Raw genomic sequence first — 18,079 nt, forward strand, 5'->3', positions numbered from 1 at the left:
ACCCCAAACTTCAATCTTCTGAGCAAGGACATATATCAACCTAGAATTCTGTACTCAACTAGGTTATCATTCCAGAGTGAAGGCAAAATTAATGGATTTCCAAGCAAACAAAGAGAAATAGGACTGACCACTCACTCATAGACCCACGCTTAAATAACCACTGAAGGATATACTTTAAGGAAAAGAAAATTGTACCCAGAAGAAAAGTGTGAGATGCAAGAAACAAAGGTGAGCCCCCAAAATGATAATTATATAACAAATTTAAGCAAGCATTGACTATAAAAAATGATACTAATAATAACTGTTATCAAGACATGAGAAAATGTGGACCCTAAACACTAAAAGATACTGATCTTTGAGAAAGAAAGGAGATAATGAGAGTTAAAACATAACTTGGTTGTAGCCCATTCCCCTACCCTAGGAGAGCAGAGAAGTTGATTAACTTTAGACTTTAATACGTCAAGTATGCATATTAAAATTGTAAAAGTAACCACCCCCAAATAGAAATGTATAATTTCTAAACCAATGGAGGGAATAAAAGGGAATAAAGACTCAATCAACCAGATAGAAGTCAGGAAATGAAGAAAAAAAAGCATGGCTACTAGCAAAAAGTAAGATAAGTGTGTAAATAATACAATAAATAGAAATAAGCTAAACTCATCAATTAAAGAATAGATATTCTCATATTAAATTAAAAGAAATAAAATCCAGCTTAAATATATGATACATAAATGTCTGAGAATATATACAATGGAATAAAGTATACCAGGAACATATCAACTACAAGAAGCTGGTGCTGCTATATTAATATCCATCAAATTAAACTTTCAGACATTACACTTCATTAGAAATAAGTATATTATACAATGACAAAAAGAGCAATTAACCTGGAAGATATGATAATTCTGAACTTGTACAGTTTTAACAACATATTTTCAAAATATGTGAAGCAAAAAATAATAAAATTCTTGGAGAAACTTGACAAGTACATAATCATAGTGGAAGATTTTAATACAACACTCTCAGTAACTGATAAGTCAAATGGATAAAAATTTAGTATGGGTGCAGATTTTAACAACACAGTTAATTGCCTTGACCTAATGGAAGTATGTAGATTCCTAAATCCAACTGGTAGAGAATACATTCTTTTCAAGTGCATAATGACAAATGCAAGTGAATCAATAACATAGAGACAACATTCTTTGATCACAAGTCAATAAAATTAGAAGAAACTTCAACCTCTGGCCCCATTTAGTAATAAAACTTAATTTTCATAAAAACTAATGATCATCTATAAAATCATTAGAACTTAAAAATCATTAGAACCAATGAGAAAGTTTAATAAAGGTGTTGGATACAAGATTAATACACAAATATTAACATAAACAGCAAGCAAATATTTAATTTAAAAATATATGATTTACAATAGCAATTATATGTCTAAGAAAAACTAGCAAAAGCACATTCTGGAAAAAAAATAAAGATTTCTACTTAAGGATACACAAGAATAACTAAATATATGGAAAAATATATTATGTTCATGGATGAGAAAAGACTTAAGTTCAGTAAGATATCCAAATTTCTCAGATTATTCTATAAATGCAATGTAATTTCAGTCAAATTCCCAAAAGGCAATATCCCACAGCTTAAGCTGCTATTAAAATTCATGTCCACAAAGGGCTAAGTATTGCCAAGATAACTTTGAATAATGAAAATAATATTTACAATATTAATAATATGGGGATATTTACCCTGCCAAATATTAAAACATTCAGATCTCTAAAAACTAAAACAGTGAGATATGGATAGAAGGATAAACAAATAAACGCATAGAATAAAGAGTCTAGAAATACACAGAAAGTGGTATAAATCAGAGGGAAGAGGATGAAATATTCGACTACTGATGTTTAAACAATTGTCTAACCATATGAGAAAAGATAAAAGCAGATCTTTTTACCTTTCATCATACACAAAAATAGTTTCCAGATGGGCTAGAGACTTAAATGTGAAAAAGCAAACTATGAAATTTTTAGAAGAAACTTTGAGTGTCTTTTTAAAAATCTCAATTTAGGATGGAGTTTCTTGAACAATTCACTAAAAGCACAAACAACAAAGGGAAATATTGATAAAGTCCATTAAAACAAGAAAAATGTCTATATGCTAAAAGCCATAGACAAAGGAAAGACAATAGAAAAATATGATAAAGTACATGAACAGGAAAATTATGGAAGAGCAAGGTCTAAATGGCCAATATATATATGAACCAATCTCTCAAATATATGTATTGAATATATATATGAATGTCTTTCCAAATAATCTTTTAACCTTTTCAAATAATCAAGGGAATGCAAATTAAAACCATAATTAGACGCCATTGTACACACACTGAAACAAAATTTTAAATATATGTGTTAATAATGATTATGGGGAATGGGAACCCTCATGCACTGCTGGTGGTAATTGATGTAGTACAACCATTTTGGAAGGTAATTTTGCAATACCTAATACATTGAAGATGAATATACCTCAGGACCCGGCACCTCTATAGGTGTCTATTCAGATCAGTTCTTACAAATGGGCAGCAGAAGGTAAGTACAAGAGAGTCCAATTCAGTGCTATTTACAATAGCAATCAACTAGAAACAATCAAATGTACATCGGTGAAAGAATGAACACATAATAGTGTTTTCTTCATTCAATGACTATTATACAGAAGTTGGACGAATTCTGTTACTAGCATCAACAGAATAATCTCAAAAGCATGACATTAACTTAAAAAAAAGTAAGTTGCACAAGGGTGTGTGATGATACGATGATGGTAACAGGAGCAATAGCAACGGCCCCGTCCCTTATACAGCACCTACCATCTCCAGGCGCTGCCCTAAGGGCTTTGCACACATCCATTCAGTTAATTCTCACAGCAGCCCCAATGAGGTGGAGCCCTTATCATCCCTATTGTACAGACAAGGAACTTATCTTAAGACAGAGCAATGTGCACTATGATCTTATTTCTGTAAAATTCTAAAACATTCAAAAATAATATATTTTCTTTATGGATACATACATGTGCAAGCAAAAATTCATGGGAACAATGGATACCAGTTGACATTAGTGTTTGTTTGTGGGAGGGTGTGGTGGGGGAAGGGATGGACCATGAGACTTTAGACCTACCCGTCATGTTTAATTTCCTTTAAAAAAGAGAAAGGCCTAAAGTTAATTACACAAAATGTTAATATCTGTTATACCTCTTACATCTGGGTGGTGGGTACATGGATGACTATTATTATTATCTATATATCTGAGGTGTGGCAATTTAAAATTTAGAAAAATTTAAAGAATCAAATTTTGGAAAAGGAAGAAAACAGAATAGCATAAGCAAAAGGCTGGTGCTTAGGTGGGGTTGTAAGGGTTAATGTGACTGGTAGACCTCGGAGGGTAATAATGGAAAACTGAAAAGTAGAAGGAACAGGTTAGATCGAGTCCTAGCTATGTGCTCAATACCTGTGTGCCTTTTGGCCAGTTGTTTAACTTCTCCAAGTCTCAGTTTCTCCATCTGCAAAACAGAGTTGATAATACTTCCCTCCTAGATTGTGCCGTGGAATAAGTGAGGGAAGAAACCGTGTTAAACACCCAGCAGTGTCTGATGATACTTACCATCCCTGTTTTCCAGAGGAGTCAGGCCTAAGGAAGCCTGCTGGCTGATGTCAGGGTCCCAGCCACAGCCCCTAGACCAACGACCATGGTTGTGTTCCTAGTTCAGGACCAGCAGCCAGTAAACAAGGCAGGGCCTCAGGTCCAGGGATGGGGGTGCAAATCAGTTTACTAGGGTGGGGACTCTGGGCTAAGGCAGAAATCAGAAGCCCAGTTGTGGGTCCTGGGCACAAGCCACACACAAGGCAAGCCTTGGCCTTGACTGGTGGCTGGAGGGATTTAAGGAGCCTGTAGATCTTGGGGTGAAGCTGCCCTTTTTTTTTAAATTAGTAAACTTTATTTTTTAGAGCAGTTTTAGGTTCACAGCAAAATCGAGTGGAAGTACAGAGAGTGTCCACATACCTCCTGTCACAACCCACCACCTCGCACTGTGGTGACTTTTGAAACCATCCTTCAGTGGGCAGCCCATTAAAGTCTGGAGCTGTTTCTTTCTCGTCCTCTGGTCTCCTTTGTAACTTTCTCATGTGTCTGTGCATACAGGTGAGCGTAGGCTGGAGAATGAAAAGGACAACTTTGAAAAGGGAGCGGAAGACAAGTTCACAGTGGATGCCCCGGATCTGGGGCAGCTCATGAAGATCAATGTTGGCCACAATAACAAGGGGCCGTCTGCAGGCTGGTTCCTGTCAAAGGTGGGTTCAGCTGACTGTCTGTGGTCCCTTGGCCTGAGAGGCAGGAATTCTGGCTCTTCAGAAGTTATATTTCAGCCCTAACTTCCCTCTTTAGATCTGTCTCCACTCTTCTGCCTAAGTCCACTGGTCAACCATGCTGCCCTCCCAGTAGCCTCCAAGGCTTTGCCTGTGTTATCACCTTCCTAGAAGGACCACTTCTGTCATCTGAACCCAGCCAGGGTCTGATCATCCTTCAGGGCTCTACCATGAAGTGTTTCCCCTCTGGCCACCAGAACCTCTCCCTCCCATGAATGTCTATAACCCCGCCAGGCTTGTAGCGGTTCATTTCACCTTAATTATAAGCTACATTGTGACTTATCTTGGCCTGTTGCTTTGTACCTCAAACTTCTGGATCTCAGGTCCTCATAATTTCACCTACCCAGGACAAAGTGAAGAGTCAAGAAGAAAGCAAAAAGGCTTCTGAGAAGCTAAGACATATCTGGCTCAAAGTTCATGAGGAGAGCTCATGTCCCTGGCATCACCTTGCCCTGCCCTGATTCTGAAGGCAAGACCCCTCAGATTCTCACTCAGTGCTTGCTTATAATCCCTTCCAGCAAACTTGCTACCTGTAATTTTAAACCTATAGCGGAAAATTAGAAGGAAAAAGAGACTGTAATTGGTAGGGTTATTGAGAACTGTAATGGGGAGTCAAAGAAGATATAAAAAGCCAAAAGAATATTGAAAAATGTGAGGTCATTTAGAAAATGGACTATGTATTTTCCTTAGTCACGAGCTCTCCATCTATTTCAGCTCATCACAGAATGATAGGAAAAGATTGATGTGTAACATATTTTGGAAAATACTTTGAAAAGGTCTTATGGCCTAAAAACAGAAAACCCTCGGATTATAATAATTTGACTATTTAGAATGAAGCTGTCTGATAGTTGAGGTTTTGTTATTCCTTAATTTATCATCTTGTGTCAGTTAGGAACATATTTGGCTGCAGGTATCAGAAAATTGAAGTGCAATGTTAACCAGTCAGGGGCTTATTTTTCTCATCTCACATGAGATACAGATATGGTCAGCTCAGGGCTGGTGCAGCTGCTTTCTGAGACACCTGGTCTCTCGCTGTGTCACCACCCTCAGCACTGTGGCTTTCATCCTCCAGCTTCTTGTCTCATGATCACGTGATGGCTGCTGAACCTCTCTGCATCTTATCTGTGTTCTAGACAGGAAGAAAAGAGAAGACCAAAGGGGAAAGACATTTTTCTGGCAAGTCTTGCCTTATTTTGAGAGAAACAAAACTCTCCTTGGAACTTTTGCCTGTGTCACGTGGCCACCCTAGCTACGTTGGAAACTGGGACTTCAAGTAGGCTTTCCAGCCCTCATAGTAGAAGTAGGCTAAGAAGGTGATTGGAAAGGGTGTTGAGTAAGCATCCTTGAGTGTCTGCCACACGTCTCTCCATAACTAGCCTCAAAGTTCCTTGAGGGCACCTCCCAGCTCTTGGCATGGGACAAGGTGCTGAATCAGTGAAGCAAGGAATGGCCAAGTGTCCTTTGGAAAGAGCGGGCTAGCCTGGCCCTAAGAGCAGCCAGCCTAATTCTGAACAGGGTTCCAGGAGGCTAAGTGGAACTACTGCTTGGATTGGAGAAGAAATGAGGCAGGAGTCCAGGTCCCAAAGAGCCAATGTGCGGGCAGAGGTGTGTCTTCAGGGCAGACAAGGGAGAGGAGGCAGGTGTGTTTTAGGACCTCAGCCAGGATGGGGCACAGAGCAGGTACCTTGCAGCCCAGTTCCTTCATCCTGGGAGGGAAGACTGAATGAAAACACAGGTGTAGTGGAAGGAGCTGCAAAGTGCACCCGAGGGCCTGAGGGAGGTCTTGACGTAGTCGTTGCAGCTGTACTTCTTGAAGGCAGCTTCCTTCTTGATCACCTGGGCCCTCACCCCCTATGCTCTCGGGAGCTATGTGCAGGAGGCAGGTTTGCACACCGAAACAGGTCCTTTTGTCATCTTCATGCTCAAAGGACAGGGCAGCTTGGCAAGATGTGAAATATATGGGTGAGAACACTTTTTTCCTTTAAAACATTACAAATCTTGTTCTGTTACCTTCTGAAATTTGACATCGAAGCCAAGCAGACTTTTATTTCTTTCTGGACAAACTGTTTTGTGGTTTTTTGTTTTTCATCCAGGATGCTTATGGGATTTTTTTCTTTTTATTTATAATTTAAGTCTTGCCAGATAATATCTAGGAGTAGGGTCTTTGTTAGTTCATTCATCTTCCCTCCTCTCCCTTCCTTTCCCCTCCTCTCCCTTCTCCTTTCCTCCCCTCCTCTCCCATTTCCACCCTTCCTCCCTTCCTCCATCCCTCCCTCCCTCCTTTCCTTTCCTCCCTCTCTCCTTCCTTCCTTCCTTCCTTCCCTTGTTTTTAACTTCTCTGGATCAAGATGAATCTTTTCCATGATGCCTAGGATTATTTGTTTGTTTATAGCTCAGAAAAAAGATTTCCTATTATATACTAGATTCTTGCTTGAATGGCTTTTTTCGGGTCTCTTCTTCAGGAGCACCAGTTATCCATTTATTGGATCTCGGCTCTCTGTCTTCCAAAGATCTCAGCTTCCCTTTTATTCCTTTCATCTCTATTTTCTTTGCATTCCATAAGAACTTGTCAAATTCTCCCCCACCTCATTATTGATTTGATTTTTCACACTACCAGTTGCATTTCTTTCTCCTATTAATATGCATTTTAATTCTGAATGTTTCTTCTAATTATTTTTTTCTTCTTACAAAAGTAATATATATTTATTGTAAAAAGTTTAGGAAATATAAGTAAGCAAAAATAAGATAATCTGAACCACCATAATTTCACCACCCAGAAATTACATATCCTCCAGACATTTTTCTATGAATGAATACACACATGTCATTTTTAATAATGGGTTCATAATAAGCACAATGTTTTACAAACCGCTTTGCTTTTACTTTCAAGTGTAACATGCCTGTTTCCCCATGCTCTTGAAATAGAATAACATTGATATTTCACAACGTAATTTTTAATGCCTATAATATTTCATTGCCCAGATATACCATGAATTATTAAACCAATTCCCCTTTGTTGAACATTTCAATTTTTTTCTCAAAATTATTGATACTATAAATTGTGCTGCAACAAACATTCTTGTAGCTTATTTTTATACACATCTATGATTATTTCCTACGATTAATTCCTAGGAGCTGGTTAAAGGGCATGCAGAATTGTAAGAACTTTGATGTATTTGCTGTTGTATAGTATTGCTTTCCTGGATACCTTTCCCATGTAATCTAGCTCTCTTTTCATATCATTTTATTGCCTTTTCACTGCAGCCCTTTCTATTTAAAGATGTTTACTCCTGTTCATAAAGACCATATCTTCTTATATTCTATTAAGCATACCTGTTTCTTGAATTCTTTTTCTGTATCCTTTATCCAGTCCTTTCCAGAGTTCTGCTCTTCTTCTGATTCTTCAGAATGATGTTTCCTTCCTCCCTCCGTCTCCCACCTTCCTTTTCTTCTTTTCCTCTTCTTACTGGTTGCTAGTCAGACACTATTTTAAACCAGAAGCCCAAGCAGGCTACTTTCAGTGTGAGATTGGTTATTCTCTTTGGAGCCGGTGTTATGTGTAGGGGCAAGTTCAGGGCCTGGTTGTCAGGTCCCCACCTGTCCCCCGAGTGCCAAGGTGGGTGTCCCTCCAAAGGTTCACTGGCTTCTGAAGAACTCCTAACAGTCTGTTCCTTTAATGTAAGCCAAACCAAAATGCTCCTTGGGGATAAGACATAAAAATAATTCAGGAATTTTGCAGGTCAGAACACCTGGATTTACTAGATATTTTCCTGAAGGAAGAATTACGATGAGAGAGGAGGAAGGAGGGTTTTAGGTCCCAGGTAGGGTGGGCTCAAGCTGAAAACCAGAGGCTAGAAGAAACCCTGGGCCACCTCTCATCACTTTGTGACTACACAATGCATAGCCAGCCCTAACCTCCTGCCTTCCCTCTTGACTGGGTCTCCACGCTGCCCCCTCCTCACCTAACCTCCACAGAGACACCAATTAAAATGCTGTTAAATTGTCTGCATTTCCAAATTTGACACTTGCACAGTAAGTGCTCCCATTCTCGAAGTTGCCCAGTTGGTTGCCTTGGACATCACATGACAACTGCTCCTTTGGTACTTATGTGTGAGGGCTTGGTGGGATAAATCTGAAAGCCAATATTATTAACCCCTTCATAAGTCATCTCCCTCCTCTTCTTCCTTAGTCGATTGCCCATGTGTGTTCCTCAGCCCCCTGTTCTTTATCCCCTCTCCGGGGCTGGCATCCTCCCTCCCCCAGGCTTTGCACATGGCTTGGGTCCCCGTGTCTGCTTAGTCCCACAATTGTGACTGACTCAACTGATCAGTTCGGCTCAATGACCACCACAAGAGCAAGAGTCACAGGACGGAGCATTGCGCTGCCAGTGGGCCTTGCCCTTGGCGCATCTGCTTCAGTAGAGGACTTGCTTGAGGCCCCACAGCTCTTCAGTGACAGTACTGGCACCTGCCCCAGGTCCTCTGGACTCTGAGTCTGGACACTCTCCACCGTGTCATGCATTAGAAAATCCAGAATTGGATGGATCGCCTGCCGCATGCCTTAGGGAGCGTTAAGTTCAACCAGTACCACTGGCTCTAACAGGAAGAGGAGACAGAGGCTAATGAACAGATTTCAGGGACCTCAGGAAGCCCAACATGGCCTCATGTCACCAATTTATACTCAACATTCAACAAACATTTACTGATTGATTATTATATCCTAGGCCCTGAGCTACCAACTGCAGCTGTTGCAGTGAACATGGTTCTGCTTCTAAAAGAGACAAGACGAGTTCCTGAACACTTCCTTACTATAAGGCAGGTTACTTACTTTAACCTTATATTCCAAAACTTCAGGGAAAGTCCAGCTTTCAGTGAACAAACATTCTGTCCTAAGTGTCCCACATGTGTTGATCAAACCAAATTTCCCAGTTTGAAAATCAGAAAACAGAATCACCCCAACTTTAATACGAAGCAGGACGAGATGAGTCTTACGTGAGGTACAAAAAAAATGTTGGGTGAGTTGTGCCTGATTGAGCAACAGAGAGGGCTTCAGGGAGGGTCCGTTGGAGCTGGGCCATGAAGATGGGCAGGGCTTTGCCAGGAGGAGCAGGGAGGAGGACTCCTTTGGGCAGAGGGGATGACAGATGAGGGGCAGCTGGAAGGTGGCACAGGGATACTAAATAACTGGACCAGGGCACAGGGCTCAGAGAACTGAGAAATAATGTCAGGGAGAAGGTGAGGGCAGGACCACCGCAGGCGCTGATCAGAATAAGCCATCAAAGGTCTTTATTGAATGAGGTAGCCGAGGCAGTAATGAAGGAGTGGGTGTGTGGGCGGGCTCAGAGGGGAGGGATGAAGTGTAGAGGAAAGGGCGAGAGCGTTGGGGGTGTCACCATTCAAATGCTGTCATTTACCATTACTCATATTTGTGCTATGTTACACAGTAATTGACACGGTATTGCAGTGTGATGAGCGAGGTGCAGAGCGTGTGGGGAAGGAAGAGGACACCGACCCCCCTTCCTTCGCTGAGCTTTGTTCCCCCCATAGAACATTCCCTTGTTCTTCCATGACACCAGGTCTCCCCCGCTAAGCCCTGGATGCCAAGACTTTTTTCCAAGTAGGTTTGTAAACTCCAAAGTCTTCCTCTTTTATCTTCTCCTGTGTCAAAACCTATCTGTCCCTTGCCCTATGATCTAAGAACTCCAAATGTAAGCCACAGTTCAATAGTGGTTCCTGGAATGTGGCGATGACTGCTTATGAGTCAAGCAAGGGCCACCTTTACTGGATAACAGATATGCATTTTCAAAGGGATGGTTGGAAACAGGGATAGGTCTTACATTCATTTCCTGCCCTGTGGCTGATACAGAGAAGGAACACTGTGGATCACCCAGACTGTCTGCATCTCAGGCACCTCGGCACGTGGGCGGTAAGGAGGAGACCCTTCAGCTTCTCCAGATTGCCCTATGTGTGTGGGGTTTGTTTCTTCTGCCCAGAATGGGTCTCCGCTCCAATCAGGTTATGGAAAGTTGGTGGAAATTATTCCCATATGGAGGAGGGAGAGCTGCTGTGAGTCATGGTTGACTCTCTACACTGATCTGCAAGGTATCGACTCCAAGACAAACCCCATGTGCTCACACAGACATGTTTACCCTGTGCGGGAGGAAATGCAGGCCCCCGTGTCCTGGACTGTTTGGATGTGTCTGTGAACCATCTGGAGAGAACAAGAAAGAAAGAACCCCTGCTTGGCAGCTTCATCTTTTCCTCCTCTTTTTCGCGGTTGGCTTATCCTTCTTGGCTTTTCGTAACGGTGGTCTCGCCTCGTAACTGCTGTGTCCCTGTTGCTGCAGGACAGAGCGGGCTCCACCGTGGACAGGCCCCCTTGTCTGGCTGCCATCTCGCCTCCCAAGGGCTCACGTCCCCTGGTTTCCCTCTTAGAAGGTCAGCCCAGCCTATAGGCTTGTCTGCAGGTGAGAATATTCCTCCAGGAGATAACAGCTCTTGTCTTCCATTAGGTTATTGCTTCTGTCTGTCTGTCTCTCACACACACACTCCAGATGTGTGCTTCTATCATTCATGATAAAGGCCACTCTGTCTTTCCAGTCTTATTTTACAGTTGTCTCTGCCAGAAAGACAGACTGTGAAACTGTGGTCTGGAGGGAGCACCACCATTTCATTCTGTTAGCAAAGACCAGTCCTGAGCTGTCTTGAATTCTTAAAAGGAACTTTATGAAAACCCAGGGATGTCTGGGCAACTTGTGAACACAAGTGGAAAAGCTGCTTGTTCTCCCCTAGAGGGGCCCTTACTAATATCCTTTAAGCAACAGGGGTCATGGGTCCCAAGCAACAGGACCCATATCTGCAGAGGCCAGAATGCCTTTGGGAGAGTCCTCTGCCACGTCCCCCTGGACAATCTCCCTGTACCGACGTAGGCTCCTTCCACATCTCACCTCTCTGCTCCTTCCTACGGCACTCACCATTTGCTACTAGATGTGTTCCAAAATGTTCCACCCTCTGGGAGCCAGCCTCCTCCAGCCTCATCCTGCAGACCTTGGGACTAACAGATGTCATCAGTAATTGTTTATATATTTCAATACTCATTTGGAAACTTTCCAGAACTGTTCCTGGCCTTTTATACTTTTTATATCGGTGCTTAAGTGTTTATGTCTCAGCCTTTCTTTGTGATTTCAGAATGTCTGATTTTTAGAATCTTGTTGGTTATTCAAATATTCATTCATATATTTTCTCTTCCCTTTGTGGTTCAGCTGTGCAAGCTAGTTTTGTTCCACAGAGTTATTTAATGGCAACACATTCTATTTTTCAGATTAGCTGAACTTCTCAAGCCAGGAATGTCCATCAGCTATCAGGCCAGGAGAAGGCCCTTTATTGATGACATCTTTGTGAACTGTGAGGGTGGTTTGTCATTTGCTCTTGGAATTATGGCTGGCAGACCAGTCTGTGAACATTTAAAGACAGAAATGGTGAATCTGTATATCTGTCAATTAGTAGACTTGACAGCTTATCTGATAAACTAAGTCTTTTCTTTCTTCACCTTGCTTTTCCAACCCTGTGAGGGTCAGCGTAAAGGGGGTCAGAAGGTATAGCCCAGATCCTTGGCTCCCCAATCTCCCCACAGCCTCAACCCTGGGAGAGGAAAGACATAGAGAAATGTGCAGATACATGAATTGGGAGAGACTGGACTTCATTTCAAGGCAGAACCCCTTCTGGACAGGCCACAGAGGTCTCCAGGCACTCAGCTCTGAAAGTACAGACACGCAATAAAAATCAGCAAGCTCTGAAGGCTGACTCACACCAACCAAAGTTACAAGGGACTGATTTATAAACCAGAGCTTAAATGCTGATGTATCTGGAGAGAGAACCCTGGTGGGATGGCTGGTCCTGGCCACTAGCTCAGGCCACTGACCCCTCTCTGGTGGGTGGTATACTCAGGAGTTCAGCTCTCAGCCCAGAAGATTCCTTGATGAACATTGCATTAGAACAAGGTGAGATGCCTTTAGGCAGACCAAGACATGCCCTGTTTCCACACTACAGACAGTTTGATCTTAGGAAGTGAGTCTTTCACTGAAAATCGGAGCCCCACTCTGTCAGGCAGTCCTGGGAGTACCTGGGCAGATATTTTTACTTTCCAACTCACCCTGTATGTCACCAGATGCATCTGCCTTCCCATTATGACTGGAGGACTTCATCTGGTTATTGACGATCACATTTATCTTAGAGTGAGTTTTCAGTTGGATGTTCCTGGGACATTTTAGGAGGGCCCCTCAGCTCCTTGGTGAGCTCTAGAAAACACATTTATCTCAGCCTCGCCAACATAGCTCACATGTGAGTCCCCGTGGGGGCTTCATGGATGCTCAGTTCTCCTAACTTCACTGTCAGTGGCTGACCTTTTCCAACCTGGTCACCAGATACTGGGATTCTGTGTGCCAGGTTCAGGGCTTGTAGTTCCCTTTATGTGGACTCTGCTTCTCAGCAAGAAGGTCAGAATCCCAGCCTTCAGCAGGTGAGGAAGGCGGTGGTCTTGATGCTGTCTGTAAATCCAGGCTTCCAGTTCTAGCACCTCAGTCTCACAGGGTCCATCCTGCTAAGTTTCTTGCATAGCATTTTTTTAATGATCCTTAGCAGAGAAGGGAACAAGACTCAGTAATTCAAGGAGTTAATTGTCAGTCATCCCTGTTCGACTCTCAGTGCTTTGCAAGGTTTTCCCGACAACAGGTGTGTCCTTGTGATAAGCTTTCCTTGGGCCACGAGGAAGATGAGAAAGTATACTTGGAGTTCACTCAAGTGATGGAGGAATGGATTCGGTCACCAGGTGTGACCTCAATGACACTTAACCTTCCTTCCCTCTCTTCTCCTTCCCAGATTGTCATTGAAGATATTGGGAATAAAAGAAAATATGATTTCCCTCTTAACCGCTGGCTGGCCTTGGACGAAGACGATGGCAAAATTCAGAGGGATATCTTAGTGGGCGGAGCGGAGGCCACAGGTAGAACAGAAGAAAGGGGAGGCCCAATTGGCTAATATTTCACTTTCTGCCTGAGGGCCAATGTTCTCATCTGTGGGTCTGGAGGCCTGCAGTCCAGTGGGAAGCAGCCATGTCTTTAGACCACATTCCTCCTGCCCCTGAAAGTGTTCTGTCCCCCCGGGCTGGAGTCTGGGGCTCTGCTGATACCAGAGGTGATGAGAAGGCGCCCCTGAGCAGACACTGACTTCCCAGGGCAAGAGAAGTTATGCACAGGATGGAGCCAGGGTGTGAACTCCCGACACACGTGGATATTTATGAGGATGTTGACTGACCCTTACCTCCTCCTACTATTGAGCGCTTCCTATATGGCAGACTCTCTCTAGGCACCTGACTCATGTCATTCCTCTAATACTCACAACAACCCTAGAGTATGGGAACGGTTACTGTTCCCATTTCACAGTAGAGGATATTGAGTCACAAGTTAGGAGACCTGTTCCAGGTCACACAGCTGATAAGTGACAAATCCAGGATTTGGTCTGCCTCCTAAATCTCTACCCTGTGTGACTTCCATGGAAAACTTGAAGCTCCCAGCATGGAAGTTCATAGATGTTCCAGAATATCAATGTTGGTGAACGCGTACAGCTGAGAACATGCTCTGGGACAGACCCTCCCATGGCTCCCACTGCAGAGAGAATGAGTCCAAGTTCTGGGGTATAAGATAAAATTGCTCCACGATTGGGCTCCAATTGACCATTTCAGCAGCATCTTTCAACATCTTCTACTACCGCTTCCACACACACACTCCCTCTCCCTCCCCCGATCTGCACACCTTTCACTCTTTCCCACACCTACCCCCTCTCCCTGTTCCCCCCACCTCACCCACATGCCTTCCCTCTCCCCTCCCCTTAGCTGCTGGCCTTACTCTTTCTCTTCCTTTCTCTTCGGAATATGCTTTCTCCTCAGCCTGTGACGCCATTTCTCTTCTTTCTGCTTCTCAAATTCCTGCGTCCAGTCACTTCCTCTGAAACTTCCCCTACCCCCTCTAGACAGGGCCATCTCTCCCTTCTCTTGCTCCAGACATTTTGGGAAGAACGTGACTGCTATTGTTTAGGAAACCAATGCTCCTCTGCTCCAGTGCTTTTCAACCATGGCATTATGGCGCCTTGGCCTGGGTGAGGGGTGCCACGTTGTCGGGTGTGTCACGACTTTGTATTTTATAGTTTGAAAATTATTTACTTAAAACATCCACTAGAGCAGATTTAATATGCCCCCTTTAACTGTGTTACTATTACTTGCTTCCAGTGGTAGACGAGGGGGAATGACAGTGAGAGGCTGGAATTGCCGACAACCTAGGCCATGACAGTATGTCTAGGGTGAGAACGCCATCTGTCCATGTGTTGTGAAGTAAAGCTGGACACCCACTCTTTGAGGGCAGTGGCTATTCCTTTTTGTCTTCATAGTCTCCCAAGGCCTGTCATAGAGTAAGCACTCAGTAAATGTTTGTTGAGCAAGGGAAGGTGTGAATGTATGAATGAATAATGCGTCCATGTAGTTGCATGTGCTATCTCCCAAAGACAGTTTGTTTCTCTGAGACCAGGGGATGGGGGTAGGATGAAAGGGAGGTGGGGGACTAACAAGGCTTAAAGTACCACTTGCCTTAGACTCTGGGACAGTGTGAAAAAAGGCAGACCACACCTTAGCAGAATTTCCTATAGTTTCCTGTTCAAATGTTTGTCTTTGGTGTTTTCCTTTAGTCTGTCTCATCTCAGAGTTTAATCTCCTCTTGCTGGCTCTTCCCCAGAACTCCATGTCCTCACATTGCCTTCTGACTGACCAAAACCCCAAATGGCCCAACCCACAATGTCCTCTCCCTCCCTCAATCTTCCGCATCCCACCCCCTCAGGTGGTAAAGGAGGACATTAGTGCCCTCTATTAAGAGTTATGTTTTTAAGTTATGTGCAAAAGAGCAAGCTCCATGAATCAGATAGTCCTGAATACAAATCTCTCTTAATCGAGGTGATGATTCTAATGAAATGAGACACAATAGAATTCATCTGGCAGCTATTAATAATATGCACGTGGTAATTAGCATTAATAATAAGTACTATTCTTAACCAACCCAAGCTCTTCCTTCTCTTTGTTAGTTTCCTGTAATGGGGGCTGGCAGCTTCCTGTAACCTGCAGTTTGTTCCTAAACTCAGGCGCACTGACACACCAACTCCAAAAAAGATAAAGGGAAGTGGAAAGGGGCACTGGATGTCGTCTGGGGGAGGAGGACTTAGGGAGATGGGGATGTACAGCAGAGGGAGGGTCTAGGGAGGTGTGGTCAGGTGGCAGAGAAGGTGGGTAGGATATTGTTGTCAGCTTGCACTGAACCCTCTCCTTCCCCCTGTTGTTTCCATACCAGCCATCTCATATATTGTCACCGTCTTCACTGGGGATGTCCGGGGTGCTGGGACCAAATCCAAAATCTACCTGGTCATGTTCGGGGCCAGAGGGAATAAGAACAGTGGGAAAATCTTCCTGGAGGGCGGTGTGTTTGACCGTGGCCGCAGAGACATCTTCAACATCGAGCTGGCTGTCCTCCTCAGCCCATTGAGCCGGGTCTCCATCGGACATGGCAATGTGGGAGCCAATAGAGGCTGGTACTGTGAGAAGGTAAGGGAGGCTGGGGAGGACCCTGTCCTGATTCAACCCTTCTCTTTAACTTGCAAATACAAACTCTAATCTGCATCCTACTTCCTACCTCCTTTGCACCAGTTACAAAGTACATGAGAAATCCCTCTCACGGGGCCTTTTTTTTTTTTTATTATTCAAACAGAAAGTCACAAAAATTATAATCATCCTCATCAGTTCACTCAGTCCCACGTAATTAATTTTTTTCATCGTGATCTTTTGTTGGCACTTTTATGAGTTCATCAGTTTCCCATTAGAGTTCTGAAAATGCTTCTTCATTCAGTTCAGCAGTAGAGTCAGTTACCAGAAACCTGTGCTTGTCAGAGTCTTTTCCATGAATTCCTTGAAGATGAAACCCTTTTACAGGAACAGTTTTGCAAAAGCATCAGAGTACACACAGAACTGTCTGTAAATGACGAAAGGCTTAAAAATGACCACGGTTAAAGATTTGATGAAAGCTCATGATAATGCAATTGACAAGGAAATTTCGTTATTTCTGAGATATACATTTTAAAGTAATAACTAGAATTATGACTTATAACATTACACCAGAACATATAAGATTTTTAGAAATTTCATGTAACGTCTGAAACATTTATATTAACATATTTCCATACAAATAACCCAAAGAAAGTTTAGTATGAGTTGCTTTTGTTTGTTTTTTATACTGCAGGTTCTTATTAGTCATCAATTTTATACACATCAGTGTATACATGTCAATCCCAATCGCCCAATTCAGCACACCACCATCCCCACTCCACCACAGTTTTCCTCCCTTGGTGTCCATACGTTTGTTCTCTACATCTGGGTCTCAACTCCTGCCCTGCAAACCGGTTCATCTGTACCACTTTTCTAGGTTCCACATACATGCGTTAATAAATATTTGTTTTTCTCTTTCTGACTTACTTCACTCTGTATGACAGTCTCTAGATCCATCCATGTCTCAACAAATTACTCAATATTCTTCCTTTTAATGGCTGAGTAATATTCCATTGTATATATGTACCGCATCTTCTTTATCCATTCATCTGTCGATGGGCATTTAGGTTGCTTCCATGACCTGGCTATTGTAAATAGTGCTGCAACGAAAATTGGGGTGCATGCATCTTTTTGAATTATGGTTTTCTTGGGGTATATGCCCAGTAGTGGGATTGCTGGATCATATGGTAGTTCTATTTTTAGCTTTTTAAGGAACGTCCATACTGTTCTCCATAATGGCTGTATCAATTTACATTCCCACCAACAGTGCAAGAGGGTACCCTTTTCTCCACACTCTCTCCAGCATTTGTTGTTTGTAGATTTTCTGATGATGCCCATTCTAACTGGTGTGGGGTGATACCTCATTGTAGTTTTGATTTGCATTTCTCTAATAATTAGTGATGTTGAGCAGATTTTCATGTGCTTCTTGGCCATCTGTATGTCTTCTTTGGAGAAATGTCTGTTTAGGTCTTCTGCCCATTTTTGAATTGGATTGTTTGTTTCTTTAATATTGAGCTGCATGAGCTGTTTATATATTTTGAGGATTAATCCTTTGTCTGTTGATTCATTTGCAAATATTTTCTCCCATTCTGAGGGTTGTCTTTTCGTCTTGTTTATGGTTTCCTTTGCTGTGCAAAAGCTTTGAACTTTCATTAGGTCCCATTTGTTTATTTTTTTTATTTCCATTACTCTAGGAGGTGGATCAAAAAAGATCTTGCTGTGATTTATGTCAAAGAGTGTTTTTCCTATGTTTTCCTCTAAGAGTTTTATAGTGTCCAGCCTTACATTTAGGTCTTGAATCCATTTTGAGTTTATTTTTGTGTATGGTGTTAGGGAGTGTTCTAATTTCATTCTTTTATATGTAGCTGTCCAGTTTTCCCAGCACCACTTATTGAAGATACTGTCTTTTCTCCATTGTATATCTTTGCCTCCTTTCTCATAGATTAGTTGACCATAGGTGTGTGGGTTTATCTCCGGGCTTTCTATCTTGTTCCATTGATCTATGTTTCTGCTTTTGTGCCAATACCACAT

General features: G+C 42.6%; 1 protein-coding gene across 1 annotated transcript in view; it reads left to right on the forward strand.

The window, feature by feature from the left end:
- LOXHD1 (lipoxygenase homology domains 1) overlaps positions 1-18,079 on the forward strand; it is a 201,602-nt gene that overhangs the window by 39,977 nt on the left and 143,546 nt on the right. The window contains exons 6-8 of the mRNA XM_029227610.1: positions 4,191-4,339; positions 13,291-13,414; positions 15,801-16,051. Of these exons, the coding sequence (XP_029083443.1) occupies positions 4,191-4,339; positions 13,291-13,414; positions 15,801-16,051 (524 nt within the window). The remainder of the gene's footprint in view (positions 1-4,190; positions 4,340-13,290; positions 13,415-15,800; positions 16,052-18,079) is intronic.

The sequence above is a fragment of the Monodon monoceros genome, unplaced genomic scaffold (genome assembly GCF_005190385.1).
Source record: "Monodon monoceros isolate NGI ecotype Baffin Bay Population unplaced genomic scaffold, NGI_Narwhal_1 Super_Scaffold_1, whole genome shotgun sequence".
NCBI lineage: Eukaryota > Metazoa > Chordata > Mammalia > Artiodactyla > Monodontidae > Monodon > Monodon monoceros.